This window comes from Lotus japonicus, chromosome 2 (assembly GCF_012489685.1).
Source record: "Lotus japonicus ecotype B-129 chromosome 2, LjGifu_v1.2".
NCBI classification, from domain to species: Eukaryota; Viridiplantae; Streptophyta; class Magnoliopsida; order Fabales; family Fabaceae; genus Lotus; species Lotus japonicus.
This window is the reverse complement of record NC_080042.1, coordinates 71,755,566-71,779,970: the sequence shown is the minus strand read 5'-3', so window position 1 is coordinate 71,779,970 and position 24,405 is coordinate 71,755,566. Positions and strand designations below refer to the sequence as shown.

General features: G+C 37.5%; 3 protein-coding genes and 1 non-coding gene across 4 annotated transcripts; 2 read left to right on the top strand and 2 right to left on the bottom strand.

Moving 5' to 3' along the window:
- The first annotated feature begins 2,162 nt into the window (after positions 1-2,162).
- On the top strand, positions 2,163-6,241 carry LOC130739291 (protein NRT1/ PTR FAMILY 5.8). Its single transcript, XM_057591544.1, has 4 exons — positions 2,163-2,620; positions 3,080-3,297; positions 4,771-5,288; positions 5,399-6,241. The coding sequence occupies exons 1-4, from the start codon at positions 2,578-2,580 to the stop codon at positions 6,219-6,221; spliced, it is 1,602 nt and encodes a 533-aa protein (XP_057447527.1). The 5' UTR covers positions 2,163-2,577; the 3' UTR covers positions 6,222-6,241.
- A 5,674-nt stretch (positions 6,242-11,915) lies between these two features.
- Positions 11,916-13,229, bottom strand: LOC130739290 (uncharacterized). The gene is made up of 2 exons (XM_057591543.1): positions 12,939-13,229; positions 11,916-12,385 (listed from the first exon to the last, which is right to left on the bottom strand). Exons 1-2 carry the CDS (start codon positions 13,045-13,047, stop codon positions 12,198-12,200), a joined length of 297 nt encoding a protein of 98 aa, XP_057447526.1. The 5' UTR covers positions 13,048-13,229; the 3' UTR covers positions 11,916-12,197.
- A 277-nt stretch (positions 13,230-13,506) lies between these two features.
- On the top strand, positions 13,507-13,579 carry TRNAE-CUC (transfer RNA glutamic acid (anticodon CUC)). Its single transcript has one exon. It is a non-coding gene; the product is annotated as a tRNA-Glu (tRNA).
- Positions 13,580-15,601: 2,022 nt separating this feature from the next.
- Positions 15,602-18,021, bottom strand: LOC130735637 (cytochrome P450 82A3-like). Its single transcript, XM_057587563.1, has 2 exons — positions 16,949-18,021; positions 15,602-16,327 (listed from the first exon to the last, which is right to left on the bottom strand). Exons 1-2 carry the CDS (start codon positions 17,927-17,929, stop codon positions 15,698-15,700), a joined length of 1,611 nt encoding a protein of 536 aa, XP_057443546.1. The 5' UTR covers positions 17,930-18,021; the 3' UTR covers positions 15,602-15,697.
- Positions 18,022-24,405: the final 6,384 nt, after the last annotated feature.

The window sequence follows — 24,405 nt, the reverse complement described above, 5'->3', positions numbered from 1 at the left end:
TAATATATTGTTTGTTACGCCAGCAGGATAGGTTAACACTATCTTGTTCCTTATCCTATCAATAGTCTGTCCACCTCAAATGCAGGATATGAAAGAGTATATCCTACTCTTATCATATCATGTCCTTATTTAATCATTTATCTTATTCTGCTCTTATCCTATCTTGAGACCACCAAAGGAGCCTTTTAATTAGTCTACTATAGTAGCATTTGATAGTAAAGTCGAAGTGTACAAAACAACATAGTGAAATAGAACATAACAAAAGGAGATAAGATAATAACGTTCAATGTTATGTTTGAGTTAAAACAAAACCATAAATTTAATTATAATATTCTGAATGTTTAATATTTATTTGATTTGTTGAATTACAATCACAATTTGAATTGGATAAGACTGTTAAGCGCAGTAAAATTCTCCCTACATAAAAGCTTGTTTAAAAAATTGAAAATAAGGAAAAGGCTAGGTTTTTTTCTTCTTTGATGAATTTGAGTGGGAAGAGAATTAGGAAGAGGATGGCAGTGGGTGGGAGGAGAAAGATAAAAAGATTAAGGAGATTGTGTTTCTGGGCGTGCATGAGTTACGGACGAAGAAGATGAAGGTAAAAGAGGAAGAAGATAGTGGTGGAAGAGATATGATATAATATGATTTAAATTTAAGGGTTAAAATTGATGGAAAAAAAATCATGGTAGGGCCACCCTCAACCGACTAGAATCCCAATTTACAATTCAAAATTTGATGACACGTAGATAAAATGACTTAATTTGACTAAAAAAATTCTCGATAAAATTTGAAGATTTTTTTAAAGACCCAATTTAGTTCACCTTAAAAAGTAAAAAAGGTTGATTTTTGAAAGAAGCATATTCATAAAATAGATTAATTAATTTTCAGCAACATTTTTTTTGAAAAGAACCTGCTATCAATTAAATAGGGGCATAGAAGCCAAAAGGTCTGCAGTTACAAAAACATCGACTTCATGTGGTACCTCCTCAATCCACACCAAACCGGCGTATGATGCGGCATTCCTAGCCAAGAAGTCTGCGACAACATTGCCTGAACGGCGAACAAAAACAACAGACACAAAATCTAAAGAACGACACAAGTGAAAGCAATCACTAAAAATAGTAGCTAAGTAGTTCCTCCTGTCCGGAGTATTCACAAGTTTGTAAAGTTATACAAAATTTAATTACAGCTAATCTAATAGAAAAACTTATTACTAATAAATAAAACTAATTTGTCTATGACTTGCGCAACTGTCTAAAAGTAATTAATATGTAATTATAACATTTATTTTTGTCATTAACAACATTAATGACAACTGTGATATATATGTACGTAGATGCCCAACAGAGACAGACTTTATATACACAATTTTCCCCTTCACATCTTTATTTCAATCACATCACAACTCATCATGTATCTCTTCATTTTTTACTCTACTAATTTTAGATGTCAACATTCAAATGATTTTCTACTTACCGTTTTTGTATTCATTAACGAAAATATTAGTAAACTGCTATATAGTGGAAAACACCTGCAATACATATATATTTGTGACAGTTTTAGAATGCGTTATAGTTTTTTTCTTTTACATGCTTTCTCTTTTATAACAGTCTAAAACATAACAAAAAAGTTGTACACCACTTCGTGTATCGCCTCTTGATGCATTAGATCTGCATGCAGTTTAGAGTAGGTAGTGTACTATTTTGATTCTCTGTTTCATTTCGAATAATCCAGTCACTCATATTGCCATAATGTCGACATCCTTACAGTTCACATTATCATATTTGCAGCAAAAGTAATGATAGATAATCATACACTTTATGCTCGATATCCGTTAAACATTCATTTTTATCGCAGTTTTTAACTCCGAAACATTTGCTAACGGTTAAAAACCTCCAACAAAGTCGTATGTCTAAAGGATATCCGCAAAAAGTGAATGTATAACGTGTTATTATTATTGCAGCAATATCCAACATTGGAATACGTGGAGCAAGCATTGGCAATGGACGTGTCAAGCATGCGACAGTCACGTGTTAAAGAGGCATAACCTACGAGAGCAAAGGGTGTTATGTACAATTGGCTTGACACCTTGGTAACGCAAATACATATAAAAACCAATTCTCAAACTGAAAGTGCGCTCTAACTTTTTTGATCATTTTTTTCTTGTGACAAAGTTAGCAGTGGTAATCAAGGAGAGCAAAGCAAAGCAAGTAACGTTTTTTGGGAATGCTTTTTGGTGTGCAAAGTGAAAGTCTAGTGTCCCATTAAGGAGCTAAAGACAAACCTTCACTGCTATATATGTATTGTACAATCTTCAAAACCATTAAGAGTTAAGCCTTGAAAGCTCAAACAGGGAAGAAAAGCTGTATTGTACATGTTTGGTGAATTGACAGTTACTTGGAGATGCTGATTGAATTAATGGGCCAAAACATGATCATGAGGAAGCAGAACCCACTTTGCTTTGCATTTTTGTATGCACTCTAACCTGTGGCTCATTTAGTAAACTTCAGAGTTGCAGGTTTGGATTGGTTGGTTGCTTCATTTTCTAGCTAGGCGCATTTGGTTATTTCTTCTGTTATGGCTTCCAAGAGGCTCAGCAAGTCATGCATTCTGCTCATAGGTAAACATATTTTTAGCACATGAATTTCACAATGGTTGTTGTAGTGAAGCATGCTTGGAATTTGGATGAGAAAAAGAAGTAAAATAATTCCATGAATGATTAATTTTTGTCAAATTCTAAGTATGTGTATGCTAATTGTGTTAGGATGTAAAGAGAAATTCAATTCTGAGTCTTGGGTTCCTAACAAGGAATCTTTAAAGAGAACATGTGAAAAGGAAAAAAATAGTCCCTTAAGCACAAATGGGCTTCTATCAAAATCCAATTGGAGCTGAATTCAATAAAAAAGATAAGAAAGCAGGCCTCATTCTAGCATCTTCTGAGTTTTGATAGTATAGAATAGCCAGAGTCATAATCTAACCAAGATTATCTAATGTTTCTTGCCCTTCTGATATTATATTATGCCATTTAATTTTGGGGTAAAAAAACTAACTTTTACTTGTTTGTGGTGCAATTTGACAGCCATTGCAGGTATAGAAAGGTTTGCATTCAAAGGGGTGGCATCCAATTTGGTGACTTACTTAACTGATGTTGTGGGCTTAAGCAATTCCTCTGCAGCAAAGATGGTTAATAGTTGGGTAGGGTTCACCTCAATAATGCCATTGCTAGTGGCACCCATTGCAGATGCCTATTGGCACCAATATTCCACCATAATGACCTCATCTTTCCTCTATGTAATGGTGAGTCACTTCAATTTTGAATCCAAAGTTAAATACTAGTTATATATTGGAATTTCACCTCACCTCTTTTGGTTCCTTTTCCTAATAACTTTGTTGGCCACTTCAGAATTTAGACATGACTCATACATGTTGATGGGAATTCAGCTGCCAACTTTGTTTATAATAATATATCATATAAAATTATTAGGGGATCCATTAAGGTTGTTGGAGTCTGAGTCATAATCACCACTTCTTATATAAGGATATATATGAGGCTAATATCATCTAGAGTCTTTTGGAACAATTAGAGGGTCCCCCAGCCAGGAAAAAATTACAGGAATTTAAGGTTTTGAAAGAATTAGGATGGCCCATCTCAATTAATAATGTGTATTTTGCTATGTGACCATAGGGCCGCATGTTTTTCTAACTTCCCAATTCAGGTTCTACACTCCACAAGAATATCTATCCAAAACCAAACTTTAACAATGGGATCTTAGGAGTATATTCATTAGCTTGAATAATCCATTATAATCTGCAACAAGCAATATTTGGCACTGAACTTGATATATTTGGGTCTAAACATCATCTCCTTCCACTAGTTGTAGATAATGATATCCAATTTACCATCCAAGTACTAACTCAAACATTGGTACATGTGAAATTTTTTGTTCATGTCACCTTCCAACTAGTAACTCAGAAATTGGTACACCGTACACATGCAAAATTTTGTTGTGTGTTCACTTAGATGGTTATCATTTTTTATGTCCTCTGTTCTATTCATTTTTCATATTTGAGAATTTTCCACCATTACTTTGAAATAGAAACCTCTTGAGAGATTCCAATTCCTGAATAAAACTGTATGGCACGAAAACATTGGATCAATGATATGCAGCTTCATGGAAGTAATTCAAGTGAAGGTTGTCAACTTGTCATAGCTTACACAGCACTATTAACATGAGGCTATGATCTCCATCTGAAAGTAAAAAGTCATGTCTTTACTTTTGAGAAAAATACTTCTATTTAAAGTTATTAAATTAAGCACTAAATTATCACATGCTAAAAGGAGATCATTATTGGAAAAAATCCATAGTAAAATGAACTGAAGTTATTTGCCTATTATAAAGTCAAGGAACCATGATTCTGTTGCCTGCATGATCTGATATATATTATTTTCCAACTATAGAGTCAAATCACCATGATTTTGATCTCTATATGATCTGATAAAAATTCATGTCGATAAGGTAATTTATTCACTAAAAAGAATAAGTAGATTCATGTCCATAAGAATGTTTAATATGTGTTGGTATCTTCCTAGTTCCTACACATACTCAATGAAGCGCTTAGTGAGCAAATTTTCATATTACTGGTATGAGGTCTTTTTATGCACTTGTGCAGTGCTACTGTAGCACCATATATGTGATTCTATTAGTCTATTTGAATTTTGAGCGCTTTCTTGGCAAGTTAACCTTATTTTCTTTTGTGCTTTGTTCTTAGGGACTTTCGGCATTGACAGCAACAGCACTGGCAAGGTCATGGCCTCATAGAAACAGAACAATGTCTTCTTCCTTTCTTTCTTTGTCTCTCTATTTAGTTTCATTAGGCCAAGGTGGATACAACCCATCTCTGCAAGCCTTTGGAGCAGATCAACTCGGTGACGAGGAAGAATTGCCTAGTAACAAAAATGATAAAAGTTCCAACAAGAAAACTCTATTCTTCCAATGGTGGTATTTTGGAGTTTGCAGTGGAAGCCTAATGGGTGTTACAGTCATGTCCTACATCCAAGACACTTTTGGCTGGGTTTTAGGTTTTGCCATCCCTGCAATTTCAATGGTTATTTCTATTTTCATCTTCACCTGTGGAAGCCCTATATATTTATATAAAGAACATGAAGATGACATTCAAGAAAAAAAGCCTTTCATGAACATGTTTCATGCTATAAAAGCATCTGCCTTGAAGTGCTTCCATTGTGAAATCACCCTTCCAAATGACAAGTCCGAAACCGTGGAGTTGGAGTAAGTTATACTTTCACAAACAGAAAATTCTTCTTACTGTATGGCTTATGCAAAGTAGTGAAGTACTTACAGCAGAATATTTATTTATTTCTTTTCTTTTCATATGATAGGCTTCAAGAGAGACCCCTTTGTCAAGAAAGTCTTAAGGATTTGAATAAGAATTCTAAAACTTGCATGCATCTGGTGGAACAAGCCAAGGTTATGGTGAGGCTTTTGCCCATATGGACAATGCTTCTCATGTTTGCAGTGATTTTCCAGCAACCAGCCACATTTTTCACAAAACAAGGCATGACTATGAAAAGGAACATTGGTGATTTCAAGATTCCACCAGCCACGCTCCAAAGTGCAATAACAATGTCCATAATACTTTTGATGCCATTATATGACAGAATTTTTATACCAATTGCTCAGATGATTACTCGTCAGGACAAAGGTATAAGCGTAATGCAAAGGATGGGAATTGGAATGGTTCTCTCAATTATAGCCATGGTTATTGCAGCTCTAGTTGAAATGAGAAGGCTTGATATTGGTAGGGAAATGAGAATTGCAGGATTACAATCAGAGACAGTGCCTCTAAGCATTTTCTGGTTGCTGCCACAGTACATTCTTCTTGGCATTTCAGATATCTTCACAGTTGTTGGCATGCAGGAGTTCTTTTATGGTGAAGTTCCAAAGACAATGAGAACAATGGGAATTGCCTTGTACACTAGTGTTTTTGGGGTTGGAAGCTTTGTGAGTGCACTATTGATTACACTAGTTGAGGTGTACACAAGTTCAAAAGGGGTACCAAGTTGGTTCTCTGATGATATGGTTGAAGCACGCTTGGACAATTACTATTGGCTTTTGGCCTGGTTTAGTGGAGGGAGCTTGGTATTGTATGTGCTGTTGTGTAAATTTTACCGCTATAGGAGTGATTCAGATAGTGAAAATTGATCTTCTATTCCCCCACTCTACTTTTGAAGTGTTGTTTTGTCTTAACTTTCCAAGTTTGTTGAGCTACTTGACTGGTATGGCGATAACAGTAAATTGTATAATGTTTTCCTTTTTTTCTTAATAATGAAAACTGGGAAAAAAAGTAGAAGGCATTTTTGAGAAGTAAAAGGGTAAATGATCTTGAAGAATAAGATTCATTTCCTTGATGGTAGTGTTCTAGCGCTGGGGGCCTAGTTATGAGGCCTGAGATAGATGCATCAGCTTCATGCATTAATGGATCTTGAATTCACTAGCATCTACAATTGCTGAAAATTGTTGTTTATATGGAGAATACACCAGATTTATGGAGAGATGCAAAGGTTCTCACATGTGAAGTATTTACTAGCTACAAAGATAGTAATTGGTGATGTGGAGAATCTAAGATTAATGAGACCAAAGAGAAAGGTAATGGTTTTAATCATCATAAGTTCTCTAATAAACAGTATCATATCCTCTTAGCATTAACTCGGCAACTGAATTGTTGTAAATGTAAGTGAGTTTGTAGTTAAGAATGGATTAGTTGAACACAATATAATGGAAGAGACTCACATTTTAGTCAGAGATGTGGGTCTAGTAACTTGTACTACTTGACTCTAGCTGCATGTGTTTAATGAATTACGCTGCTTGAACCTTAGTTCACTATTTCAAACACTTGTTCAGTTGTTCTTAATTCTTTATTTCCATTAAAAGATATTCTTTTTAAGTAAAATATCAATTGGAAACCATATCTTAAACTTCTTGGTATCTTTAACAATATATTTGAAGCTTTTATAACTACTTATACAGAACTGGTTTATTTCCTTAGTTATGTAATCCTATTATTAAGTCAAGGCACCATGGTTCTTGATTAGGGTGACCAAGCTACCCGGTGCGCAGAGAGGGAAGGAGAGCTGGGGTGCTGACGAGCTGGGTGATCCCGGGAGGGGCTCGTGCAAGGGACTCCAATGCTAAAGTGAGTAGAGGAATCGAGTAAGTGAGTGGTGAAGTGAAGAGAATTATATACCTTAGAATGGATGTGTCGCCTCCTTTATATACACGTTGGGGTATTAGGGTTGGAGCCATGCAACGTCATGCATGGTCCGTACCGGTGGACTAGGGGCCGTTGGATCCTTCTGCTCCTCCTGTTGTTAACAGTGATCTAACGGCCTAGAATTCCTAGGGACCCACCCCGCAACCACCCTAGTTCCGTAGGGTGGTGGGCCTAGGTCAACCCCTAGGTGGTGGGGTCCAGGTACCTGGATCAGGGGAGGATGTCGTCCCGCTTGTGGTACGCGGCCCGGACGCCCCACCCCGGTCGTCCCATCGGGGCTTTCCCCGGGTAACCTTGGTAGGTGGTCGTCCTAACTATGTTGGGGCCGCGGTCGGTACGTCTCCGTCCGTCCGGGGCTTCCCAGAACAGTTCTGATGCCTACATGATCTGATATACTTATAATGATACTCCCTCCGTTCCTAATTATAAGACCTAGTTTTAAATTTTTCATGTTCCTAAATATAAGACCTTTAACAAAAATATATCAAAAATTATTATACTCTTCCATATATACCCCTCACATTAATTGTGTGTTTTCAATTCCAAAGTTTTAATTACTGATAAGTGCCAATTTTACGTAGTTTTCCATTGTTATTAAGGCACTTGTCTATGTGATTTATGGAAATTATCTTGCAAATTGACTCTCTTTTGATTAGAATGTGTTTAAATGGAGATCCAATCTCAATTGTTGTTGTAGGGACATGAATCTAGTGAAGAGATGAAGATTTGGTGAAAAGATAAAGAGTTTTGGAAGGTTTGGGAAAAATCAGCTGAGCCCTTTAAAAACCAGCTGAGCCCTTTAAAAACCAGCTGAGCTCCTTTTATCCTGTCAGAAAAGGGCTGAGCGGCCAAGAAAGGGGCTGAGCGTCTTCAAGGCGGTTAAAGAAAACCCATCCCTAAAGTAACAGGGCGCTGAGCGGCCAGAAAAGGGGCTGAGCGGTCGTGCCAGATTTGCAATTTAAAAGGAAAATTTAAATCATAACAGAGGAGAACTTATGGGACCAGAACTGAAACCCACAACTTTGGGAAAGATAGAACTCGAAGGAGAGCATCAAGGGAGGTATAGGAGACTTGGGAGAAGGCTTTAGAGCCGATTTCATCGCCGGGGAACCGTCACGTATTCGGTTTTTCATCGTTCTTCTTCTCTTTTATGATTGTAAAGCTATCCATGGAAATGGATAGCTAATTTCTCATTTGTTGGGATTGGAACTAGTTGTTTTGATGCTCATGTAATCTATTTGATTTCCTTTCATGCAAATTTGATGTTTCTATGTTAAAGAATCAATGGTTTTCTCTTTTGCTTCATGCTATATCTTAGGTTGATCCCCTTGGGTATTTTGATTGATTCAAACTTGTGTAGGGAACTCACACGTTCTTGAGTCTGAACTAGAGTTAATCATATGTATCTTTGCCATGATTCAATGATTTTACCTTGTGCATTATGCTTGTTTTGGATTGATCACCTAGAACATGAATTTAGGTTTAATAGGATGGTGGGAACTAGCTATTTAAACCTGAAATAGGTAAAATCATCTAATGATTCTAAGGTCTAGGGATAGGGTTAGATCATTAGTCCATTCAAACATCCATGCTTAATGCTACTCACTATTGTTAATCGATCAAGGGATTGAGGGTTAATATAGCTGAGTTGATAATTTTCTACGCCGGGGGACTGGGTAGTAAGATAAGAAATGGTGGGAGGAATCAATTTCATAGAACTATATTTGTATGTGAATCAATAGAATACATAGAGGTCAGACAAAGAAACTCTAATCTCAGCAAAACTATCTACCTTGGTGAATCCAACTCTTTTATCTTCTTTATTTATGTTTTTATGTTTTTAAACAAACACCCAATATATTTGTAAACCATCATTTAAGTCTGTTAGCTATTGAACGGCATAAGTATTACACCTCCCTGTGGATACGACAAAACCTTTTACTATACTACAATTGAGTCTTGAGAGATTCAACGTAGAGTGGTAAAAAATCTTTCAACAATTACCACCTACCATTAATTAGTGAGAGAAAATGACAAAGGGTAAATATGGAGGAATGTATACATTTTTAAAAAACTAATACATTAATTAGACACATTTAATGTTTTCTTAATAAGCGCAATTTTTTGTATTAGGTCTTATAATTAGGAATGGAGGGAGTAATGATTAATGATACTGCTATTAACAGGGACAGAACTACTTAATTGATAAATGGAACAGTCAATCCCCAAAAGAAAAAATTATTAACATAATGGTATTTAAATGTTGGATGTACCTCTTTAAAATTTCCAATTACTATTATGTCATATTTGTTAAACTTTCACTCCTTACTCGTTTTTCTGGTTTATTCCCTTGAGCTTTGCTATTAAATTTTTTTTTGGTTATTGTTAAATTCTCCAATTTAATGTTTGCACCCCTATATTGAGAACTGTATTAATCAATAAGCTGCCAAAGTTTGTATGATGTTTTTCCTTTTTTTTTTCCAATTTTGTTGAGCTGCTTGACTGGTATGGAGATAAAGGTAATTATGTAATGTTTTTTCTTTTTATCTTAATAATGAAAACTTGGAAAAAAGTTGAAGACATTTTTTAGAAGTAAAAGAGCAATGATCTAAATGAATAAGATTCATTTCCTTGATGGTAGTTCTTATGAGATAGTTACATACCCCATTAGTCTTTCCACGTATGTGAGAAGCTTTAGAAGCCATTAGGAGTATGAGGAAATTAAGTAAGTAATTTTTATGAGATTATTAGTTTAAACTTAAATATCTGATACTACAAATGTAAAAAGAGAAACATTGAAAGAAAAGGTCTACAAATAGAGGTTTCATTGGTGTTTAATCCGCCATGGATTTTATTAAAAGGGTGAGTTACTTAGTTGGTTTTTTTTGTTTCGGATTGATAGGATTATTCACGGGAGTGAGGGGGCAAACATTTTGCATGAATATCTAAATGTAACTACTCAGCAAATTTTACAACTTTAGGGACTCAAGTTCAGACACAGGAACCTTTGATGCAGCATTTACACTGGATTATTACCCTAATGGTGAAAGCTTTCATGGAAATCTCCCTAAAAGGAATTGTGATGGTCGCCTTATCATAGATTTCATTAGTAAGAGCAAACCAAGTTCAACATATCACACTTTCACAACTTTTTGGTTGATCTATATATACCATGTAAAGATGTAAACTAACTCTATGATTGCATAGCACATATGCATGTTCATTGTTCAATATCTACCTATATAGCTGAAGAATTGAAGCTGCCATACTTGAGTGCCTATTTGGACTCTCCTGAATCGAGTTACAACCATGGGGCAAACTTTGAGGCGGTTCATTGATACATCAGGGACGCTTAATCCATTCTTCCCTGGCCTTCAAATATCTCAATTCATACAAATAAAGTCCAGTCAATAGCTCTCCATAATCCAACCTCTCACTACAGTTAGTTCTAATTCTAAGAGCACTTTCATTCTAAGTGCACCCTTCATCTAACACTCGTGTTTGGTTTTTTTTTTCAGCAACAATACAATGAAGGTGCCACACTCTATTGGATACATAATACAGGCCCAATTGGATGTTTGCCACGAGCAAACCAGCAGCACAAGTCAAATCCTGAAGACTTGGATTCTGCTGGTTGTAGAAGATCAGAGAATGAGATTGCTCACGAGTTTAACAGGCCGCTTTAAGACCATGTGTTTGAGCTAAGAGAAAAGTTACCTACTGCAGAATTTATCTATGTTGATGTCTACTCAGCCAAATTAAAATTAATAAAAACTGCAAGGAATAGGTGATTTCACACCACTTTTAGTGTTTTACATGCTTCATTTCTGCATAGGATTTAGTATCTTACTTAACTTGCTTCTACATAGACCTGTGTACTAAATGTAAATGATGTAACAATGTAACAATAAATAAACTTATCTGGTTTCAGTTATGTAAAGTAAAAGCATCAAGCAACTATTTTAACCCTGAGTAGCAGCAAACTTGGGCTAACACTATAGTTCATCTAAATCTCAAATTTTGAAATGTCAAATTATGTTGGTATATATGAAAAAGTTTAACGGAATAAAGCACAAAGTAAAAAGCAAAAGGAACATTTCACAAATATTCGATTCTCTTATCCCTTTGGATAAACTATACTCATATCGCTTGACCAAAAAATGCATAAGTGTCTTCCACAGCCACTCAAATGATATAATTGGAACAAAGCGAAAAAAGAAAATGTATGGTAGAAGTTTATGTGAATAGCTTTTGAATACCATATTTCATCCTGAGGAAATAGAAGTTAATCCAAATGCTCGACTAGTATGTAATTTTAACGCGGAAAAATATCATATAAAAAAGTTCAAACTCAACTATGTCACAATAAGACATCCTCTCCAAATGATGTCCAACTTGATTATTTTTCCAGATTATTTGATATGTTTCAATTTCTTCTTGAAATGATATATTTACCACCAAGGAGCTAGTAATTAAAATTGTGATAACCCATTCTCTATGAACCGTTTTAGAGGCGATGGATCAAAAGAGAATTCAGAAGTAATGAGCATTGAGGTATACTTATATATAACTTTTGCAGAATGCAATGCATAGTAAAAACAAAATCATGGGGTACAAGGTAAAGCTGAAGTAAAAGACACTATTCATGGGTTTCCAAAAGCAATACATGAAAGGTCTGGTTGAGGTTGAACACACCAACATAAGATGAAGCACAGCACAAACTACACACATGGATGGCAACATCTAGCTAGGAGATGCAGTTAATATGTACAGAACTACAGAAGATCGAGTTGATTCAGAGGAGAGGACACAGTGGTCCTACTCGAAACCCTCTGTACCCTTTATTCCTGATTGAAGCAGAAACCATTCCAACAAAGCATGTCCATTTTCTTTGAGGAGAAACTGACTCACACAGCATGATCAGGATTATATTGAGCACACCTAGCCCACCTGAACAACTTCCAGTGATACTTCTTGCTTTTCCCAGGAGACTGAGATTGAACAAACTCTGATTCATTTCCATTCAGCATCTCCCACATCACACGAATATCATCATACTCACAAGCCCTCACATCATGCCGTAGCTTCAGCAGCCCTGCACATTTCCCGTACACAACCTCTAATTTCAGCAACTCCTAGTTTCGCAACACTACCAAAACAATCATCCACTTGTACAAACTCTAATATAACTAACGGATTTGGGTTCCCTGACTGCCGTCAGAGCAATCCTACATTCACGCAGTCAACGAATCTGAGCTGTTTGATTAAGATCGGCCGGTTCATATATTTCATACAAGCTTAAAAATTGAGTCGTCTGATCTTGATTAAACAGCTCATTTACTGACCGCGTGAATTTAGGAATTCCCTTACCGTTACAGTTGGGAATTCAAATTACACTCAAACTATGTTCCCCAATCTTAAAATTAAACCAAATAAAAATGCTAATTCAAATCATTAGCATAAAAAAAATCTCCAGATTCAGAAAAACATTACTAAAATTATTCATAGAGACACCCCTTTTCTTCTCCCTCTCAAATCATCCATCAAAACTAGTAATTCATAAACCAAATTAATTAACATAGAACAAAGACAAAGACCATGTTCTCATAAACAATCATTCAAGCACAGAGCAAAGCAACAAACATTACCAGTTTTGCGAATTCCAAAGCGGTGGGCGAGGCGGAACCAGACCCTTCTGACGGGGTACATCATGTTCTGCCACCACTCCGCCGGCGAAGAAAAACTCAGCTTCTCCATCTTCTTCCCTCCTTCGCGGTAGGTGAGAAGAAACACACTGACCACGAGTTCAGAATGCTAAAATTTCAACGCACCAGAAAAATTGATATATAAACAGAAAATAGTGAATTTATCTTTTTTTAGAAATAGAAATAGAGTGGCGGAAAGAGCAACTAACTAGTAACGAACATGAGAAGCTGTTTAATGTGAGAATGAGAATAAGGAATCTTATTCTGTTTTACCGACAAGACAATCGTGGGATGCCACGTGTGTGTCGCAGGATCCGATGATGAGCTGTGATGTCGAGGGGAGACAGTGACGTTCCCAGCTATGTGGAGACCTGCTATTGGTGGTCGTTTTAAAGGGTTCGGAGAGCCATGTGAGGTTATTATTCCACGTGGCCCCCACTCACAAGATATTTATTCGAATCAATCGTCAAGCTTTAAATTAAGTAAAGTTAAAATCGAAATAATCTCAACTTCCGTTGTAGTCTAGTTGGTCAGGATATTCGGCTCTCACCCGAAAGACCCGGGTTCAAGTCCCGGCAACGGAATTCAATTTTTTATTTTTATATAATGTTGTCCAATAAACTGCATATTTTCTTTTGGTACAAACTGAAACCTCTAAGAATTGGTCACTACACTTCCCCACCTAAACCACCATGTTCCTAGCTATAATTTGGTGATATATGAAAGTATTTTAACTCAATATTATATATGTCATGATTTATATTCTTTAATTTTTGTGAGTAGTTTTTGACTTTTTGTGTTTTAAAATTAATTTTAAGAAAAATAAAACAAATCAAAACAAGCTAATAGTCATGTATATTGGTTTCTCCGGTACTCATTTAAAAATGGTGCTTGCTACGATACCACAACACTTGTGTGGGTATGATACACGAAAAGGTTGTGGACCAATCACATCCTCCGTATTTAAAAAGAAAAAAATGAAAATATAAATTATTTTTGTTGTGGACCAATCACATCCTTCATGTATGATACATTGTGGGTATCATAGAATCCCCCTTTAAAAATTGAGAGTTTCCTTGAGAGTTTCCTTACTTTTTTTACTCCAAGTTTCATCTTATTTTATAAAATATATTTTTGTAATTTACAATTTAATCTCAAGTAATTTAAATAATAAACTGAAAGTTACTGAATCCTCTCTTATTCTAAAGGTACAAGAGCAAAGCACTTCATGTATACTTCTTCCGTTCCTATTTATCTATCCAGGAAGAGAAGGTTCACACAAATTAAGGAAAACAATTAATTGTGTTGATTTTCATAAAAGTATTATTTGTTTTCCTATATCACCCTTTAGAATGTATTTTATCTTTCTTCATTTATTGCTTATGTAAGGGCATTTCTTGGAAAAACATCAATTAATGCTCTCTTGAAATTCTAAGTGGACAGTTATATAGGAACAAAAAAATTTCTTCAAAGTTGACAGTTAATAAGGAACGGAGGGAGTACATATTACTAGGGGATGTGTGCAGCTCACTTGGTGAGCAAGTGAGCTAGGTGAGCTAAGCTCACTTGGTGAGCTAAGAGAGATAAATAATTAAGGTTCAAACTTTGGTGTTTGTTCGAGGGGTTGTGGTGTTTGTTTTTGTGGCTGGTTGGCTTGAAGAGTGTGGCTTTCTTTGTGCAGTGATGGTTACGTTGTTTGCGTTTTTTCTTGCTTGAAGATGCCTTGGACTTTTGCTATATTGGTATGTCGATCAACCTGCCTTTCGAGACATTTTGTTATGGAAGGAGCTCTGGCTGTGTTAATGTTTTATTCCAAGTGATTTTTAAGCGCGGCTTTGGACCTTGACTTGAGACCTTGGTGGCGTGGGTGTTGGTTGATTGTTTTGCTTCTAGTTCGTTTGTTTGGATCGTCTAGGATGAATTTCGTTGTTGTAGGTGTCGAACAGCTTCATTTGTCTTGTTGCTATTTTTCGACTTTATTGGGTCTTTTCTAGTGGGGTTTATTCTATGACTTTAGGGGTTTAAAGCACCTCTGCGTGCTTGCTAGCTTTTGCTAGTTAGGTTATTTTACCCATGTTGAGAGGGGTTGTTTCTCAACATTATATATATATATATATATATATATTATTCTCTTTTCAAAAAAAAAAAGGTTCAAACTTTGGTGAAAAAATTAATTTACTAACAATTAATAATTAACATTTACTTTAAAAAAAATTACATATCACTATTGCATTAGCATAAAATTACAAAGTAACAAGATGTTGCAACTTTGACTAATTTGTAGAAGTTCTTAATCAATCAAGGTAAATATTGGGTTATTCACTCTAACTTAGGTGATGCAATAATATGTTGACATGCATGTGTTTTAGGTAACACATGTCAAAAAAATATTTTTGGATCACTTAAAACTATAGTAATTGTACTTAATATTTACAATGAATTATTTAGACAACTCTTTTATTAAGACAAGTAAACATCAACCACATTAGCTATAAATAATAGTATTGATTCATTCACACTTTATTTTCTTTTACATCTCATTTTTACTTACATTTTCATTGCATCTCACTCTACTATTCCTATCATATCATCTATTATATCTCTCATTTCTTTTTATTTTCTTCATGTATCTATTCTCATATGTGGAGATCAGATGTGCTTGGTTTGCGAACAAAACATTTTTCAACTATAAAACCTCAGGATCACTTTGTTCCATAACAGTTTGGAGGCAAACATGGTTTAACCAGAATCTCAAGCGGGGCAGTTTTGATGTTGGTCAATCCATAACTTTCAGTCAAATCAACAGGTTTGTTAGAAGGATTCAAGATTTCAAAGGAATGCAAAAAACTAGCCAGAGAGAAATGAACTATTTGAAGAGCAAAGGATATTCCTGGACAAATCCTTCTCCCACCACCAAATGGCAACAACTCAAAATGACAACCCCTGACATCTACATCTTTGTGTGTTGTAAGGAACCTCTCTGGTCTGAACTCCAATGGATCTGGCCAAACACTAGGATCTGTGTGAATCTTCCAAAGATTTGTGATGAGTCGAGTTCCTTTTTTCACATGATAGCCACCTAAAGTGCAATTATCAGTGACTTCACGAGGGCCTGAGAGAGGGGCTGGTGGATACAACCTCAACGTCTCCTTCACTATGGCTTGAAGATACTCCAATTTGCTTATGTCTGACTCACTCACGCATCTATCTTTTCCAATTTGATGATTGAGTTCTTGTTTTACTTTCTCCAATATTATAGGATTTCTCAATAGCAAATATATTGCCCATGAAAGAGTGATGGAGCTCGTGTCAATTCCTCCCACAAATAATGTCTGCAAAGATATTAATTGTTCAAGTAATCAGGTTCTTTTAACTAAGAATATTCTAGTTATCCAAAAAAAATTAAAGTGAGTCAGTGCAGGATTGACTTGAAACGTCAACTCAAATTTTGGTTCAACTATTTATATACGATAAGACTGAATTAAGTTATCTAAATCACTCATAGTAATTATGAGATAAAATCACTAGTCTTAACTGATTGTACAATATTTTGATGTGTCATGGATTGGAAGGGGTTCGGATCATTTAACCATGTGGTCATGGGTTTGATCTCTAAATTCATGTGTATGAAAAAAACAAGATTGAGAGGGATCCTATTTTATGTCTTACAATACTCTCAAAAATTAGTTTCTCACCTAGCTATCAAGTTAGAGGATATATAATGTGGGATGTCGAAAAGTTAAGCTAGAGTGATATTTGAGCACAAATGGTAAATATTTCTTACTCAGCTCTATCGATATAATCTCAATATCTAATTAATTTCTTTTTAATTTTTTAAAATAAAATATCAACTAAATCACTTATATGAATGATTTAACTCCTCCTAGTCCATCCTAGATGGGATAAGTAGAATTTAAAATAAGTGAGTATGGTAATAACGCTCCAAAACATACCAATATTGTGCCTTTGATTGTGGTGTTAGCATCAATTCCCTCAATCTTGGTGTCACCAAGCACTGAAATCATCACATCCATGAAGTCTTGGTCGCCGCCACCATCCAGTCCATCCTTTCCACCCAAAGTCCTCTTGTTTTGGTGCTCCTCCAACCACCCACTCAAAATCCTATCCCACTCCTTAGCAATCTCCTTCATCTCCTTCTCATGTCCACCAAAATCAAACCACCTCAAACAAGGAACAGCATCCGCCACCGTAAACACCGCCAGCAACCGCATGAACTCTGTCAACGCCTCCACACACCTCCGCACCTCCCCCTCTTCAACAACACCCGCCCCACCAAAATACCTCTTCCCAACCGCCATCCTAAGAATCATGTTGAACGTCACCTGATAAAACCACTGCTTCACCTCCACCATCGCATAACCGCCGCCGGACACGTCGTTCTTCGTGGCGGCAGACCAAACGTCGTAGAGCTCTTTGATGGAGGTTTGAACTTCTGAAACGCGGACGTGGCGCAACTGCTCGACACGGCGGTTGTGGAGGATCTCGAGCGTGGCGATCTTGCGGAGGCGGCGCCAGTAAGGGCCGTAAGGTGCAGAGCCGAACATGGCTTTGTTGTACGACATGTGTTCCATGGAGATGAGGGTGGGGCGGGAGGAAACGGCGGTGTCGTTTGTGGTGAAGCATTCTTTGGCCATTTGCCAGTTGCTGAGTACTAAGGTGGTTGCGGTGCCGATTTTGATGGTGAATATAGGGCCGTGGTTGTCGGCCATGGCGCCTAAGGTTCTGTGGGGTGTTTGTGAGTTTCTTAAGAGATGTAGGTGGCCGAGGATTGGCCATGCACCGGCGGCGGACGGAGGCTGTTTGGGATGATGAGTGGGTTTGGAGGGGCGGTAGAGAAAGAAATAAAGGAAGATTAGGGAAAGGAGTGCAGTGATTAATGTAGTGGCGTTTAAGCAGTTTAGAGCTGAATCCATTGAAGCAGTTTAAAACAAAGCTACTTGAAATATTAATGTTTGGCTTGTACGTAGTATGTAGTAATGAAGGAATATAATGCAACTCTTTAGATAGATACTTATAGGGAAAATTAATGTTAATAGAAGAGTGGTGATACATGTACAATGCGCATTGACTTTTATCTAGCTCGATCATGTCAAATATCGGTAAATTAATTTTTATTTGACACGTTAGCATTTGAATTATCATATATCATTTCTATTAGTTAATTAACGGATAGACTACCTTATTAGAAATTTTGCCCCTATTATATTGCTAGATATGTTAGAGACTCTGATTACCTAATTGTTTTGAAACACGGTCGGGAACTATGTTTGCACATTCACATTAATAGGAAAATCAAAATTACAATTAAGCTAGCTTTTTTATAATATGCTTTATGTTTACTAAAATTAATTTGTAGCTAGAGAGAAGTTCATACATCAAATTTCTCTTTATCCACTTATTTTGATATATCTATATAATTGGTTAATTATATAACTAAATATAATTAGTTAAATCGATAAATTAATTGAATATCTAATTTCCTTTATACATTTTTTTTTCTACTTAATTTCCTTTATACATTAATGTGGACTATTAGATGATGGCAATATGTTCAATTAGTGTCTGACTCAGTCTGCGTCTTCAAACTCCATTATTTGCGAGTATACCTTTTTGTCAGTTTCCATGGTGGAAAAAATATATAAATGTTGAATAATTAGTCTAGACAATATGCATGCATGTGGGTGGAAAGTATAATATTTTTGTTTACATTGACCAACTTTTCCACTTCACACCAGTCTTTACTCTTTAGTCTGTTATAGGCAAGTACGTCCCTGAGAGTAAAATGAGGGGAAGAAAAGGATTCGTGGAGATCAATTTTTGAGATGCAAAGTCTAATTTTAGGACTTTTGCTTTCCAGTCATTTTAATTTTCATTATCGTTTTATTTCAAAGAATTAACAACTTCATGTGCACATTATTAATTGTTCATTGTCCAATGTGTTTGGATTCAAATTGAAATCAACTTAAAAACAATTCAACCAAACGGAAGTAAAACGTTCTGGTGCAATGAAATTTGTGGTTTTACATTAAAGTTGTCACATAATATTATATGTGAACTAAAAACCAAACACAGATTGTGTAGTTGCAAGTAACTACTACTAATTGATTTTGGTTATTTTTCCACATGAAAATACTACATTTATAGGGGACCTACATAGAAGTGGGGAGGCTTTTAGTATGTGATGGACTATGGAATATGGACTATGGAGAGTCAAGTCAACCAACATAAGAGATAAGAATGGATAATGGTAAATAATCACTACAAAAAATTCGCTGTTTAGCAGGGTTTTTTTTCACATTTAGCAGCAGTTTTTGACTCCCGCGGCTCATTTAACAGGGGTTTTGAAAACCCCTCCTGATAGACTCGCCACGCGCATACCGCGGCGGTTTTTAACAACCCCTCGGACATGAAATTATTTAGCGGCGTTTGTTTAACGGGTGTTTCTAACCGCCACGAATTGTTTTTTATACACAGAAATAACATTGGAGCTACGTTGGTTGAAAAGAAATTCAATGAGGATTAGATGTTTAAAATGTCAACCATTTCAATCTTACATTCGAGCTATGTTGGTTGAAAAGAGCATGGTGTGGATCCCTGAAATAACAGATTTCATCATTGTTTGATTTAATTTAAAACTCTCATTTGTAAGAGTTAATTGCTAACACAAGGTGTGTTTCTATTTATTTGAAAATTGATCACTATTTACATATGTCAAGTACAGATTTGCTAATTAATTTAACTTAGTCAGAGAAATTAATATCATGCTTCAAATAATTTGTTGACAATCATAAGAATTGAAAATCACATACATGTGGTTCAGGAGCAAAGAAGCGAGCAATTTCTTCACGTATCCTTCCTTCCTTCATTATAAGGTAGGCCTTAAATGCATTCTCTAAATTGTTGTGCTTCTCTTGCCACTGGCTAGAAGATGAACAACTCAAACTTGAAATTCGAAGTCTAGTGTTCCTGAATGTACTATCAGATAAGGCTAAAAGGGCAGCATATGATGAGAAGATAAAGCAACATCAGATGATAACAATGATAATTCAAAGTTAATATAACACATACCTATTGCTTCAACATTCCAAGATGGTGTAGTCACGGGGTTCTTAGATGGTGGGGCTTTTTGAGAGACTTAAGGAGATGATTGTCAAGAAGCTTCAATTGATTGTGAAGAAGCTTCAACCGATGATCCAGGCGCTGATTTTTGTGGGTTGTGGAAACGCTTGAACCTTGGCATCACTGCATAAACAAAGCAAAAACAAAAAATAGCAAGCAACAAAATGATAAATAGCTCAAAATGACAGTATAAAAAAAATTCTGCTTCATAACAAACTCTTATGAGGAGCAAGCAAAACAGAATACCTCACTGTTCATAGAAATATAAAATAGAGAAAATAATATCATAAGCTAAAAGATGCTTTTAGGTAGGTATAGGATAATAAAATAATATCATAAGCTAATTGTATATATAAGATAAGCTAAAATGATGTTCTATCCCTAAACCACACTAAAGCTCATCATTCAAAACAGTTCAAGAATTTTAGAAACTACGACAAACCAAAGGAACCTATACAATTAACTGAACCAGCACTAGTAACAATGCCAAATGAATGAAAACACAAATATATTTATGGTATAAATTGGTTCAGTCTGTGTGAGTGTGAATAAAAGGCTGATTCAAGCTGGTCCACACGCCACCAAATGACTCAAAAATATATTTATGGTATAAATTGGTTTGAATACTTACGAGGATGCCAATTAATATACAGTTTCATAGATTGTGTGTTTTGCCTAAATTAGAGCATCAATGTGGAAACCAGATTGAACCAAATACAATCACAAAAATCAAATCATTAAACACACGCGACTAATTGGTATGAACCTAAATTAGAGCATCATTGAGGAGAATCAGTTTGAACCAGATAAATGATGAAAATCACATCATAAACACACATGATTAATTGCTATGAAACCTAAATTAAAGCATTAATGTGGAGAATCAGCATGAGCTTGAAGTCTTGAACCAAATACAAAGACGAAAATCAATCGGTAAACACACAAGACTAATTGCTACGAAACCTATATTAGAGCATCAATATGGAGAAGTCTCATGTAATCACAGCAACAACTTCAAATCAGAATCAACTCTACAATGCTGAAATTCTATCAGATTTTCCTATTAATTTTCTCACACTTTCTATCACTTGCTCACACTCTCTTTCGTAACAGAACCAATGAAACCTAAATTATAGCATCAATGTGGATAAACCTTGTCTTTCTAATCCATATAGCAAGTGTCTTCAATTCACAAACACATACAAATGCACAAGCAAGTAATAGAGGTGTTAATCATGGAATGAGGTTCTCAAAAAGCAAGTAATTGTACATGTTTGTGAAAATCCCAATCTCTTCGTTGCCAATCCTTAAACACAAAAGATGAGAAGATACAAAGATTAGGATATAATTCGTTGCAGAAACGAGAAGAGACGCAACAAATCCGAACCTGAAGCATTTGCAGAAACCACCTGTTCCGGGAATGGACATTCAAGAGAGGTATAGTACCCAGAGGTAGAGGGATTGTGCTAAGAGAGAATCAGAATGAGAGAGAGTGTGCTGAATTTCGAGTGTTATTTCATCTAATGAGCCCCCCCAAAAAAAGTCCCCTACACTTGATAACTACCTCCTATTTATAGAGCTTGGGTACTACCTATTGGGCCAATTGGGCCTCCGAGGTCAAGGCCCATCTGAAGGCCAGGGCCCCGCCTCAGGGCGGGATACATGCTGGGCGTTGCCCCTCTAGGGGCTCGCCCAGTCCACTAGTCCACAAGACACCGAGCTCGAGGTACGAGAGCTAAGGGTGTCTTTTAAATGCTTTTACATATGTCTTACAGTACACCAGAATCTGCACTGCCAACATGGCTTGAGAAAAGAGAAGTAAACTATATCGCCAACATGGCGTGAGCAAAAAGAGAAGTAAACTATATCGCCAACATGGCGTGAGCAAAAGGAAACTTGCATTTTCAGTTACCCAGTCCACTGACTTGACGAGCAACCCGAGCTGGCAAGTCCACTAGTCCACAAGCGGCGAGAACGATTACTTCGTATTGGCGATAAGTTGGAGCAGGTGTATGATCGTTCGCCGGCGGAAAAGGTGGCAGGCATGGGTCATGTGCTGATCATTCAATCACCGACTGGCGGTAACCCCGGCGAGCGACTGAACTTTGTTGTTGGTGTCACCTGCCAGGCGATGGTGTTTGATCTTTATAATGGCGAGGCTTTTCGCGCTTTCCCACAAACAATAACAATTGGGTTTGACAGCCAAAAGATGAAGGGCGAGCGCCCTTGGTCCGCAAGTCCACAAGCTCGAAGCAGGAGAGCGAAGTGTGTCTCCAAACTGTGACCGTCAATCTCTGTCCCCTTGTGATTCCCCTAGTAAGTCGCCCGTTGCCACTTTTCACTTGGTACGGCGTTCCTCGGCTGGCGGTTTCGACCAACGCGCAGGAACTATTCCCAAGTTTCTAGTTGCAATAGCTTCCCCGCCTAGAAGATCACCTAGCCACGCTACTTGGCGGGATCAACAAAGGATGTATAAAGCGTGTAGGTCGCCGACATGGCGCAAATGAAACACAAACCGCCAATAGCGCAAGGAAATACGCAAATACATGAATCTCCGATTGACGCGGGACCTAGAAAGATGGTGTACAAACGCCTACAAGATTAAGGAGTCGTGGTGGCCCGCCTTATATGACGTATCTCGCTGAATAGAAGCTGGCTCGCCTGATGACATGGTCTCCCGCCAATCTCCCCCGCATCCGCCCCTCGTAGCATCTTCATGGATCAAGTTGCTTCCTGGGCGAGCCCCCTAATATGGCGAAGGGACTCAACCAGTCCACAAGACACCGAGCTCGAAGCATGAGAGAACAATGTGTCTTCAAGCTGAAGTCGCCGCCGCATCGTCCCTAGGAGAAGATCCGCCCAGCACGCATGCTCCTTCACTCGCCATAGTCTACAAGTCCACCAGACTCTGTGTCCAAGTCATGAGGAGTAGGAGTGTCCTCACTTGCCGCATCGCCATCACCATCTTGCTTTAGCCTTATAAGAAATTAGTTTGACTTGCTCGCCACTCTCAGCGTAAGGCCGCCACCATTTTGCGGTAGGTCGCTACCCTCATTTTTGGCGGTAGGTCGCAACCCTCTTGCGGTAGGTCGCGACCCTCTTGCGGTAGGTCGCCACCATTTTGCGGTAGGTCGCTACCCTCATTTTTGGCGGTAGGTCGCGACCCTTTAGCGGTAGGTCGCCATCCTCTTGCGGTAGGTCGTGACCCTTAGCGTGAGGTCGCCACCCTTTTGGCGACTTTTGTGTGTCTAAAAACTGAGTCTTACAGGTCGCCACCCATAGCGTTTGGTCGCCACCCTTTGGCATGAGGTCACCACCCTAGCGGTAGGTCGCCACCCTTGGTGTGATCGTCCCATTTCGGGACTCAAAGTGCTTTGGGTTCCAATGGCCAGTTGGATTACCAAAGCGGTGCTCAGTAGAATGGGAAATTTGTACCCCACACATCGCCAATGAATCCGGTGGTTACGTGGGCTTTTCCGGGGCTAATTTAGTTCATCGTGAAACTTGTTTCACTTTGTAACTAAATCGCGCCATCAGGAGCTTGTCCCACCCAATAACAAACCGCTTATGGAAGAGTCTTCCAAGTTTCATAAAACTTTAATGGTGTGCCTCAATTCACCCACTCCTTCTCTTTGATCCGATTTGCTCCTCTCTGTCTGAATCAAAACCAGTGAAGACAATATAACTTCTAATATCAACTTCAAAATAAGAAAATTAGGAAATACAACAACTGAGAAGGGAATCAAATGAAAGATGGAGGAAAAGTTTGAAGGAATTGGAAAATTTGTTGCCAGCGATCTTAACCATAGCAACGCTTTACTCGCCAAACTTCCACGGCCAAAACAAAACGTGCCCGCCAGAATTCCGCCGCCAGAGTAAAACGTGCTTGCCAGATTCCTACGCCAGCGACGTTCTCCCGCCGCCGAACTCCATCGCCAACAACACTTGCTCGCCGCCTAACCTCAAAACGTGCTCGCCAAGCCAACGTGATCGCTAGAATTCCAACGCCTCATAAAAAAAACGTCTCGGGATTGGCTCTGCTCTTCATGTATTGTGCTCTGGACAGATTCCTCGCCTTCGTTCTTTTCTTCGTCATTACCAATCTGCTCTCCCTCGCCTACATGCTTCCTCGATCTGAAGCTTCACCTCTGTTGACGCTCTTCATTGTCGGTCTGAACCGTGTTGCTCCGATCTGCCATCGCTGGATGCGCCTTGAAGAATCTCGATCTGTCATTCTCTCGTGAACGCACCTTGTTCTTTCCCCTCCGCC

Excerpts from the sequence above, each read along its gene's own strand:
- LOC130739291 (XM_057591544.1), top strand. The coding sequence starts at position 2,578 with ATGGCTTCCAAGAGGCTCAGCAAGTCATGCATTCTGCTCATAG. Across the intron at positions 2,621-3,079 it reads GTCATGCATTCTGCTCATAG|CCATTGCAGGTATAGAAAGG; the intron begins GTAAACATATTT and ends GCAATTTGACAG. Across the intron at positions 3,298-4,770 it reads CATCTTTCCTCTATGTAATG|GGACTTTCGGCATTGACAGC; the intron begins GTGAGTCACTTC and ends CTTTGTTCTTAG.
- LOC130735637 (XM_057587563.1), bottom strand. The coding sequence starts at position 17,929 with ATGGATTCAGCTCTAAACTGCTTAAACGCCACTACATTAATCACTGCA. Across the intron at positions 16,328-16,948 it reads CAATCAAAGGCACAATATTG|ACATTATTTGTGGGAGGAAT; the intron begins GTATGTTTTGGA and ends ATATCTTTGCAG.
- LOC130739290 (XM_057591543.1), bottom strand. The coding sequence starts at position 13,047 with ATGGAGAAGCTGAGTTTTTCTTCGCCGGCGGAGTGGTGGCAGAACATG. Across the intron at positions 12,386-12,938 it reads CTTTGGAATTCGCAAAACTG|GGCTGCTGAAGCTACGGCAT; the intron begins GTAATGTTTGTT and ends GGAAATGTGCAG.